A 12,089-nucleotide genomic window follows, 5' to 3' on the forward strand; every position below is an offset into this window, starting at 1 on the left:
ATTTAAATAAAATAAAACAAACATTGATGCATTGAAGGAGGACACATATTTTATATATGTTAATTTGGGGTTTTCACATCTCTTTCTCGCTTCTGACTAAGCACAGCTAGTCAAAGCTTTAAAATCAGAGCTTCAGCACAAGGAGCTTTATGGGATTCTCTTTGATATCCTGATTTTATCTTATACCTTTGATGTTATTTCGTTTAGTTTCATTCCCCGTTTGCAGAACTCTGATGCCGATTATAATATATGTTACACTTAATTATAATCATATTTAATTTAGGAAAATGATTTTAGATGATATAATAAAAATTTTATTTTTAAAAGTTTATATTAAAAAAATTTAGTTCAGTTTTAATATATATACAGTAAAACCTCTATAAATAAATAATGTTGGGACTATGAAATTTTATTAATTTAGAGAGGTATTAATTTATCGATAAATTAATAATTATTAATTTATAGAGAGATTTTACTAATTTTTTTATTTCTTAAAAAATTTCTATCTAAAAATAAATTTTTTTTATATAAGCAATATCTTTTTAAAACCAATTACAAGTAGAAAAACAGTTATTAAGTTTAAAAGATAATACAAATTTTTTTCCGAATAATAGAGTCATATTTTACATATAATATTTTAAATATATATCATAGTAATTCATATATAACATATATAAATTTATATCATATATATATTAAGTTAAATATACATATATATATATATATATATATATTAATAAGTTTATACAATTATTAATTTATGATATAGATGGGACCATATGTTTACATGAGATTTTCAAAAAAATTATTATCTTATTAATTTATCGATTTATGTCATATTTTACACTGGTCCCAACTCGGGACCGGAAGAATTTATTAATTTAGAGAGGTTATTAATTTATAGAGTATTAATTTATAGAGGTTTTACTGTATATATATATATATATATATATATATATATATATATATATATATATATGTAGGTCATAAGAGAAAAAAACTTTAATAAATATAATGTAATGCCGTTTACCTAAATACTTTAATGACATGTTAGATTTTAACTGAATAAGCTAATTATGATATTCTATGCAATTACCCTTATCAAACATAATTCTTTTCAAAAATCCCATGAGCATACATAAAAAAAAAAAACCTTTGGTGGAACTTTTTAAATTTTTTGGTTGAATTTCATTGGGTTGGTTTTATGGAATCTTTTATAAAAATAAATACAAATTTTATATTCTTTCATATGATCTTTATTTCTTACTTAATTTGTATGATTAACTAAAAAAAATTGAATTCAAAACATAATCAAGTCAAATATTATACAATATTAAAAATCAGAAAACTATTTATTCGAGATATACGAAACTCAAACGTCGATTCCTCTCAAACGTTGAGTAATTATGTAAAAGAAACAAAGAATGGCATAAACTATTTGATTTTTTTTTTTTGACTCATGGTCCCATTAGTTTTACGTATTCAATAACAAAATCATCTTGAAACAACTTTACGTATTAAAAAAAAAAAAGAAAACAAACTCTTAACTTTTTGATAAGTGATGTTGAGAATAATTACATAAATGGTTTTTCAATTTATATCATAATTTTTTTAACAAACTTATGGTTTTCAAATTTATGAATACATATAGATCATAAGAGTAAGAAAATTTAATAAATATAATGTACTGTCATTTATCTTAATACTTAAATTTATAATTACACTTTAACTGACCATAATAATAGATATAAATATTCTCAATGTATGTATATAAATCTTATTGGTGAGTTGAAAAATAGAGAAACAATTAAAAATAGAACTTAAAAATAGAACACTTTTATGTAGAACTAATGGTGTTGGTGAAGCTAACTTGAACACCATATGAAATCACAAACCTAATTAACTTGAACACCAAATGAGAAAACTTTTGTAGATATTTTTATTATGTGGATGATAGCCTGAAATAAAGAGAAAGCAACTAAAAGTCAATAAAAATAAAAGAACGGACTGGAAAAAGCAAAAACTCTTGTAGAGTTTTTTTTAGCTTCACATGTGGGTAATATATACAAGAATTAATTGGATTTAATGTTTTGAATTAATTGGAGTTATTGTGGTTATCTGTTAGCCTAATGCATCAATTAGAGTTGTTTGACGTTACATATGTTTTAATAAGTTCATTTGTGGGTTTTACTTTGGGTAACTAATTCCAGAACAAAAAAAAAACACTAATATATTTCGGTATTAGAAGCCACATGAAAAGCGTTACTAGAGAAGAAAACTCTTCACAAACATTTATTTTGAGAAAAGGCGTAACACATGGAGCAATACATTAATATAATGCATGTTACTATATTTCTTTATTAAAATTACATTGACTATTACATAAGTTAGAATTTCATTTACTGAGACATTTATAAAACAATATATGGGATGACATATTAAATTTAATAATTCCTGTAAATTATATTATACTATATAAATACATTAAATGTATTGTGTAATAAAAATTGTAAATAAATTCTCCAACTTGGAGTTGTAACATGTGAGAATAAATTGGTGTTATAAAAATTAAAACAAAAAAAAGTGAAATTGGAAAGAAGAAAAAAAAGACAAATTATAAAAGATTAAAAATGTATTTTATGGAGATATTAAAATATTATGTAAGATAGAAAAATAAGGAAAACAATTAATTTTAAAATAGATGCCAAATGTACTAATATTATGAGAAGTTTAAAAAATGTACTATTGTACCAATAGGATAAGTGGTGATTTTGAGAATAAATTGGTGTTATAAAAATTAAAACAAAAAAAAAAAGTGAAATTGGAAAGAAGAAAAAAAAAGACAAATTAGAAAAGAATAGAAATGTATTTTATGGAGATATTGAAATATTATGTAAGATAGAAAAATGAGGAAAACAATTAAATTTAAAAATAGATGCCAAATGTACTAATATTATGAGAAGTTTAAAAAATGTACTATTGTACCAATAAGATAAGTGGTGATTTTGAGAATAAATTGGTGTTATAAAAATTAAAACAAAAAAAAAGTAAAATTGGAAAGAAGAAAAAAAAAAGACAAATTAGAAAAGATTAGAAATGTATTTTATGGAGATATTAAAATATTATGTAAGATAGAAAAATGAGGAAAACAATTAAATTTAAAAATAGATGCCAAATGTACTAATATTATGAGAAGTTTTAAAAATATACTATTGTACCAATAGGATAAGTGGTGATTTTAAGTAGATAATAATTTTGGTAAAATAAATTAGATACAATTTCAGTTTAAATACATGTCAAATGTACCGATAGGATAAGAGAAATATTTTTTGGAATTAAATTGTAGGCACAAACTTTCAAAACTAAAGATTTAAAATAAAATAAAACAAACATTGATGCATTGAAGGAGGACACTTGTCACCAAAAGAGAGTGCCAAATGTCGCAATGGTAGGAAAAGTGAGAAGAAAACCTTCTCATATTATATAAGATATAAGTTCCAAGGTAGGGTTTCTTCTCAATTTGTTTTCTGAATAAAAACTAAATAAAAAATACTCTACAGCCCAAAACTTATGTCTGTGGCTTTTGACGTTTCTACAGCCCAAAAAAAGGAAAAAAGTGAAAAGTGGTTGTAGACTTTAAAAATAAATGTAAAGCATGATTGCTGTGGACATGTGGCTGTAGAGAAAAATATGGCTGTGGAAAGATTCTAAAGCCACAACCAATCAGGCCCAAAATTTGCTCCTTCTATTTCCTTTAAGATATATATACATAGTTATTGATTTCGATTTGGTTTACAAAACTCGCTCCTTTTATTTACTTTAAGATATATATATATAATTGATTTCGATTTGGCTTACAAAATTTGCTCCTTTTATTTCCTTTATGAATAGATTATCGTTGACGTATTTTCAGTTTTTGGTATAATATCATCGACCGTAATGTATACCTAGTTGCAAAAAGCTTTTTCAAATATTGAAAAAAGGAAATGATAGATTATACCTAGATTATATAGTAATGTATAGTAGTAATCTGAGTATAAATTTATATGCTTATGTACGTCTTCGTAAGCATATATCACACACCAAAATGACTCACTATATGAATATGAATCTGATCATCACTAGTCTTGTGATGATCTTGATTTCACAATTGCCTTTTTCCTCAACTGTGAATCCAGACAAACCAACAAAGTCTATAATCGACAGAATCTGCCACCAAACAGTGAACTTTAATGACTGCATAATGATTGTCACGTCACAGCTAAATTCGCCGCACGCAAACATCGCGACCATAACGAACGTGACGACAAAAAGAGCTCTGACGTTTGCTACGGAGACGCTTTCTCAAATCCAAGACTATCTTCTCCCAAATGCTACAGATCCTGATGACAAAGCCGTTTTCTCGGCTTGCGAGGTCGCTTACAAAGCCGTGGTTTCTAGTCTTCAAAGTGCTTATACGTCGGTGAACAAACGTGATTACGTGTCGATGAAGGCACAGCAGAATCAAGCACTTAGGTATATTGATGTGTGTGAGAAGAGGACTAACTTCTTTCGCCGGACTCCGATTGTAGCAGTCAACTATTACGTGAGGTTGATGGTGAAGATTGCTTCCATTGCAGGCCAGATCCTTGCTCCTTGTACGACCCCGTCCACGTCCCGTGAACAAAATAATATTTTGTAAGAGAACCTCGTTTCGATTCAACAATTATTATTTTTTTTTATTATTTTTCGATATCTTTTCATTGAAACAGAACAAACCACGAAATTTAGCATTGCAGAAATTTGTAGAATTCAGTCCATTAAGTTTTATATGCATGATGTGGTTTTTTTTTTTGATATACCCGATCGGCTGATCCGGTCAGCCTCGGTAGGAACGCACCGGAGTGCTACAGAGTGGACTCACTACCACCCCGAAGGATGGGCTACCACACTGCCTGAACCGAGTTTGGAATGCTTTCCGACTAATGCCCGGGGGTAGCTGGATCGCCTGTTACCAGACTACCAGGTAAACTGCCTGGGCCGAAGCCCAAGCCCAGACTTCCCAACAAAGTGTTGATAACAGCGAGGGAGGAAGATCGAACCCGGGTTTGGGAATTTCACCCTCAACTCCGGACTCGCCCTACCACTCGTCCACCACCTTGCGGGCATGATGTGGTTATTAAGATAAGATTTGTTGTGTGCAAGAAAGTGAGTACCAGGACAAACAGCCGTCACTTACACCATTAACGTCGACTACACGTAAATTTTATTTTACAAAATGATAAAAATGGAGTATTGAAAATCTTTAATGAAAAAATAAAGAGTATTGTGGATAATTTTGGAGCGTACGATCATTTTTGCCATTTTTCAGTATATTATTGTAAACGTGGCTATTAACAAAAATAAAACATTAGATAGAGATAATGACTGTGTCCGGAAAGGACCAAGGTTGGAAAATATTGACTGAGTCCGGTTTGAATCAAAGTCAAAATAGTATTTTAGTCGGGATTGGACTAGGACGGGAAACATTTGATCGAATCCAGGAATGGACCAAGATCGGGAAAATGGATCGAGTCCGAAAAAGGACAAAGATCTGGAAAATGGATTGTGTCCGAGAAAAAACAACGATCGGAAAAATTGATCGAGTCCGAGAAAGGACCAAGATCGGGAAAATGGATCGAGTCCGAGAAAGGACAAAGATCAGGAAATCGATCGAGTCCGAGAAAGGACCAAGATCGGGAAATTTGATCGAGTGTCGGAAAAGAACATTGTATTATTTTTAGGAAAAAATCTCTAAAACCAATTACAAGTGGAAAATGAATTATTAAGTTTAGAAAACAACACAAACTTTTTTCGATGTAGTAAAAATATTAAAAATGAACTCTACCAAGAATTAATACAAATTTAAGAAAAACAAACAATACTAAAGTCATATGTCACTACAAATATTTACATATAATATTTATATATATTGATAAATTTATATAATTGTTAATTTATGATATTGATGGGACCGTATGTTTACATAGGATTTTCAAAAAAATTATTATCTTACTCCCTCTATATCATAAAGAATGATTTTTGAGGTTTTATTTTTGTATCAAAAAAATTGATTTTCTGTTAATTTTTTATCAATTAATGTTAATAAATTGTGAATTTCAAGAATTATTGATTGAGAATTTTAAAATTTGATGAATTACTATTGGTTAATAGCTATGAAAAATGGTTTGGTATGACTAAACAGTACGTTTATAACTAAACATTATATGTATTCCTTAATTAGTGTGAAAACTCTATAAAATCAATCTTTTTGATACAGATAGAGTATTAATTTATCGATTTATGTCATTTTTTACACTAGTCCCAACTCGGGACCGGAAAAATTTATTAATTTATAGAAGTTATTAATTATCGAGTATTAATTTATAGAGGTTTGACTGTATTTTTTTTTACCATTTACCATTCAAGATTTTTTAATTGGAATTAAAATACCTTATTTAAATATATTTAGATTTAAAATACTTCATTTTTGAAAATTGGTGAAATCGAACCCGCGATTTAGTCGTTAAAATACCTTATTTAGTCATTTTTGAAATACCTTATTTAGTCGTTAACGGACGTTACAAAATATTTAATGATGTTAAATTTGAATCCCACATGTTTGAATCTATATATACAATGTTCTTACATTATTTTATAAATGTATTGTCGTGGTCTAGTGGTCGTGTGGGTTTTATATACGTGGGTTCGAATCCATCAACTTTTGCTTTTTAAAACCTTCCATTGGACCACTAGACCTAGACCATCCATTGGTAAAATCTTGTAAAAATATAGTATATATCTATGTATTTCTATCCTAACAAAAAAAGATTGGATATTAAATGGCCAAATAAAAAATAAAAGAGATTTTTTCAAAAAAAGTTTCCAATATTTTTAGTTTGAAAATAGTATGTTTTTGTATTTTTTTGGAAATGTTATAATTATTTTTGCTTTTTTTTTTTGTTATACATTTATATAGCTTTAGCTCATAAATTTAGTTGGGCACATATTCTTTTTTTTTTTTTTAATGTGGGCCAAAAAAATCAATATATATGGTGCCTTTGAACTTATTAACCATTTGTTATTCTTTTTCTTTTGTGATATTCTTAGTTTACTTTTATCTATTTCCTCCAAATGAAATGTTATTAATTGGGCCCTTATCTATTCCCGCCATTTAGTTTACTTTAGGCAGTTCTTTCTGAGTGAACTATATCACTCTTTCTCCTTTATGGGTGTTCAGTGTTCACTAGACAAACAAATATACTCTATTTCAAAGTAATATGTATACAATTAATATATATTGCAATACGATAAAAAGAGTACCATATCTGGAATAGTGGAATGGTTTATACGTTTGTTGATACTTAAAGTAAAATTTTAATTTACTACATTATTTGGTAGAGTACTCATCTGAATATATATTAGTAGTTGTTAGTACTTAATTAACTTGAAGGTAAAGTGTGCAAGTCATAATTTTATGTTACCTCTGAACATATACTTCCCAAAATAAATTTCATTCGTAAAGTTTTATATGTTACGTAATCGATACGAATAAGACAAAAAAAAAACAAAACTTTATTCAGAAAACCATTGTTATAATAAAATTCTTATCTTATTTATTCCACTACTAATTCAAACAGTGATTAAATTCACCATTTATAAAATTAAAAGAAATATTACATACTGTTGTTGTACTATAAGGGCATCATCAATGGGAGATCATGTGAGGGTGTTCTTAGAGAAAATATAATGTTAAAATAATGTAAGATTATGTGTTTAGATCTTTTGTTTAGAAGTTGATTAGTGGGAGAACATGTGTAAGATCTTAAGATTTAATAATATAATAATCTAAAAAATTTAAAACATATTACAATTATTAAAACATTTAAAAATAACATATAAATTGCAAACTTTAAAAACAGAAAATAAAAGTGAAATTACAATACTAAATATTTATGAAAAAAAAACATTACAAATATAAATAACAATAAACAAACAAACATATTACTTAATAAAAGCACAAAAACATTTTATCTAATTAATACATAGTTTATTATCCAAATTTATTCCAAATATGTTGAATCAAGTCCTCTTTTAATTGGTGATGTGCTTGTCTATCACGAATTCTTGTATGCCCATCACCTAAACCCTCAAGATTTGTAGCCATATTTACTGAAAACGTAAGATCCCGAGGTATTTCGGTTTCATCGTCTTGTCGGAATTCATTTTCGTCATAAAGAGTGTATGAATCTCGCTCATCTTCGACAATCATATTATGGAGTATGAGACAAGCTCTCATAATATATGCTATTTTACCTTTCGGCCATAAAAGAGATGGATTTTTAATCATGGCGAATCTAGATTGCAGGACTCCATGAATGCACGCTCAACATCTCTTCGTGCACCTTCTTGACGTTCAGCAAACAAACTATGTTCCGGGTGTTGTGGTTTTGGGATGGATTTAACAAATGTCGCCCATTTGGGGTAAATGCCATCCGTCAGATAGTAAGCCAAATTATACTCCCTTCCGTTGACATAGTACGTCACTTCGGGAGCTCGACCGTAAATAATGTCATTAAAAACTGGAGATTGATCAAGAACATTTAAATCGTTACTAGTACCTGGCGCTCCAAAAAATGCGTGCCATATCCAGAGATCTTGTGAAGCTACCGCCTCCAAAACAATTGTTGGTTTACTGGTGCCTCGTGAATACATTCCTTTCCAAGCAGTTGGACAATTCTTCCACTTCCAATGCATACAGTCGATGCTGCCAACCATCCCGGGAAAACCTCGCTTTTCTCCATAAAAGAGTAGCCTTCGGAGATCCTCTAGTGTGGGTCGCCGTAGGTATTCTGTGCCAAACAAGTCAACTATTCCGACGACAAAATGTTCCAAACATTCACGAGCAGTCGATTCACCAATACGTAAATATTCGTCAACCGAGTCCGAACTGGTCCCATATGCTAATAGCCGAATTGCTGCAGTACATTGTTGTAGCGGTGATACACCATTTCGGAACCTTGCATCCTTTTTTGGTTGAAAATATGGAAGCTTTTCACTGAGACGATTCACAATACGCAAGAACAATGACTTGTTCATTCGAAACCGTCTGCGGAATTGATAATCCAAAAAAGTTGGATTATCACTAAAATAATCGTTCCACAAACGTTCATGCCCTTCTTCCCGTTTTCTATCGATATACGTACGTTTCTTCCTCTCGACCGGAATTTCATCTTCCGCCGGAATTTCCTCTTCAGCAGCTTGAAATTGATTATGAAATTGATTTTGAAAAAATTGGTTAAAACTATCATTATTCGGATCATAATGGTAGTGAAAATTATTGGAAGAAGAAGCCATAAAAGCTATGTATTAATAAGATGAAGAAATCAAATTAATACAAGAGAATAAACAAGCAATAACTAGTTTATGAACTAGATAGAGAGTTAAGAGAATTGTATGTTTTTTGTTTAAGAGAGAAGTGATTTGTGTTTGATGAAATATGTTCTCCTGCTCGTCTGACATATATATAGAGAGTTGCAAGTTTGGTCTACAAGGCCTTTGATACATAAAAAAACGTCAAGTTGATACCCCAAGACAAACACATGTGAACTTTGGTCTTTCTTACAAACGAAACCTGTGACCCTGTCAATTTTCCTTTTACAAAACATAAAAAAAAATTCACGTGCCTCTGTCTTTAAAACTACAATCCAAAAAACCAAACTCTGCCGACAATCATACATTAGCTGATGCACAAGTTGAGCAATGGTTTCTTCAAACCTAACTCAATAACAAGCCTCTCCAGTTTCACCAACAGCTCCACAGACTCCTCTTCACAGCTTGTGGTTGTAGTTTAATGGGCTGTTTACCTAATTCATCAAACATAGCCGATTCATTAAAAACATAAGAGAACAAGTTTAACATAGCTGATTACATATCTGATTCATAAACACATTAAAAACAAAAGACAAACATAGTTAAAACAAACATAAGACAAACAGACTTATCATCTAGTGTTTATTCTAAGTTAAAAAAAGTTCAGCAACTAGCTTCTTCTTTACAACTTTGTCTTCTTCATCCAAATTTTCTTTCTTGGCAATTAGACTGTCAAGAATGGACAGCTTTTGGAGTTCTTTCATTCCCTCCAAATCCTTCAGTTTTAGCTCAAACATTTTACTAAACTCAGCAGATGGTGAAGCAGATGCAGCAGATGGTGCAGCCGATGCTGAGGCCTTCTCTTTACCTTTGGTCTTCCTTAATTTTTTCATTTCCTTTATGCCAGGAGGCCTACTCTCGTGCTCACCTACTACAGAGCCTAAAGATGGTGCAGCATCATTGGCTTTGCGTTTGTTAGAACTGGTTAACTTATTAGGAGTGGGGTTCATAGCCTCCAGGTTTAGCCATTTTTGTTCATAGCGAAGAACATTCCAAGCATACTCCAAAGCAAACTTCTTCTTGTAAATATTAGTGTAGATTTGGTGAGCATTATGCAGAATATCCTCTTCATTCATGCCACTAGCTTTCTCATCATATGCCTCTGCATAAGTTCCACAGAACCTGCTCACTACTCTACTGATTTTTTGCCATCTTTGTCTACAAAGATCAGGGCGTCTATCTTGGCTCATCACCACCAAGTACATGAGTACTTGATGCGTAATAATCTCCTATCCGCTTCCAAAAGGACCCTCCCTTTTGATCATTCCCAACTATTGAATCTTTAGAGGTGTTTAACCAGCCGCTTATTAAGACTAAGTCATCTTGTGTGGACCATATCCTTCTCTCCCTACGTTGTTCTGCTGTCTCTTCTGGTTGACTAGGAGGTTGACTCGGCTGTGAACTAGTTTGTGAACTAAAAGGAGGGATTTGGGAGGAACCAATGTTTGCATTGCGATCAAAGCCATCATATGGGAAGTTAAGAAGGCTGAAGTAGGATTGAGACAGACTATTATTTGGAGTATTATTTGGTTCCATAGCATTCAGAGGAAGAGAGATTATTGGCTAGAAGAGAGATTATCTGCTTGAACAGAGATTATTGGATCAGAGAAGTAAAAGGTATGAGAGATTTAGTATTGGCTTGGATGTAATATAGAGAAGTTAAGAAGTTCATTAAAGTGTAGTGTTGTTAAAGACTTTTAATTCTAAATAACCATTACCTACTTCAGTCACTTCAGAAGTAAATGAAGGTCATTGAGTGTTTTTTATAAGTAAACCAAAAAAGTTTGGTTGTGTTAACGCATTGAACTCAACTAGAATATCCTAAGAATTCATATCATCTAGCAATTCAGTTTTGTTAAAGCATTAAGGGTTATGTTTCATATAAATCAGTTTTAAAATTGCAAGACCATCACAACTCAAGTGGAAACAGGGATCATTATCCAAATTGCAAGACCATCACAACTCAAGTGGAAACAGAGATCATTATCCAAATTGCAAGACAATCACAAATTGCAAGACATAAACCAATCAAACATCCGAGACCAATCCAAACCTTTAATTGACAGATTAGATGAAACCCTATAACATTTATACTAAACCCAAACCTAATTCACAGATTTCAAGACCCAAAATCGATGAAACATAACTGAGAGAGGACACGAGGGGACTACCTTGTCTATTTCGCCGGAGATGAGATTTGGGAGACAGAGGAGACGAGGATACAAAGGCGTAAGGAAAGGATTTCGACTTCGACTTCAAATCGCCGGACCTATGAATCGACAAAGAAGACATTTTTAACGGATGAAATTCACAAAACTATGTACAGATCGATTTCTACATGGAAGAGATCTCGATTTTGGTGTTTTAATGGCCGGAAAACACACCTTAATCGGAGAAGATGATGACCAGGAAGCTATCGCCGCTTTGGAGAGGAAGAAGGACCCTAGTCGCGATTTCGATTTTTGGAGAAATGAAAATGTTTTCTCCTTTGCAAAAAAGCGGATCCAATCACGGGCTGACACGTAGGCCAGAAACAAGGCTTAAAACAAATCTCGGGCGAGATCACTTCCCTCTGATCCAAACCCACTATTCATTTTTTCTCAATTTTTATATTCCTAAGCGCATGGCCCATGATCTGC

General features: G+C 31.1%; 1 protein-coding gene and 1 long non-coding RNA gene across 2 annotated transcripts; one reads left to right on the plus strand and one right to left on the minus strand.

Annotated features, from left to right (window-relative positions):
* The first annotated feature begins 4,055 nt into the window (after positions 1-4,055).
* Positions 4,056-4,681, plus strand: LOC9310260. Its single transcript, XM_002872065.2, has one exon. The coding sequence runs from the start codon at positions 4,088-4,090 to the stop codon at positions 4,679-4,681; it is 594 nt and encodes a 197-aa protein (XP_002872111.1). The 5' UTR covers positions 4,056-4,087.
* A 6,732-nt stretch (positions 4,682-11,413) lies between these two features.
* Positions 11,414-11,963, minus strand: LOC110227907. Its single transcript, XR_002331569.1, has 2 exons — positions 11,835-11,963; positions 11,414-11,719 (listed from the first exon to the last, which is right to left on the minus strand). It is a non-coding gene; the product is annotated as an uncharacterized LOC110227907 (long non-coding RNA).
* Between the last annotated feature and the right edge of the window lie 126 nt (positions 11,964-12,089).

This window comes from Arabidopsis lyrata, assembly GCF_000004255.2.
Source record: "Arabidopsis lyrata subsp. lyrata unplaced genomic scaffold ARALYscaffold_6, whole genome shotgun sequence".
Classification (NCBI taxonomy): Eukaryota; Viridiplantae; Streptophyta; class Magnoliopsida; order Brassicales; family Brassicaceae; genus Arabidopsis; species Arabidopsis lyrata.

What these genes read in the sequence shown, in the direction of transcription:
- LOC9310260 (XM_002872065.2), top strand. Translation starts at nt 4,088, where the DNA reads ATGACTCACTATATGAATATGAATCTGATCATCACTAGTCTTGTGATG.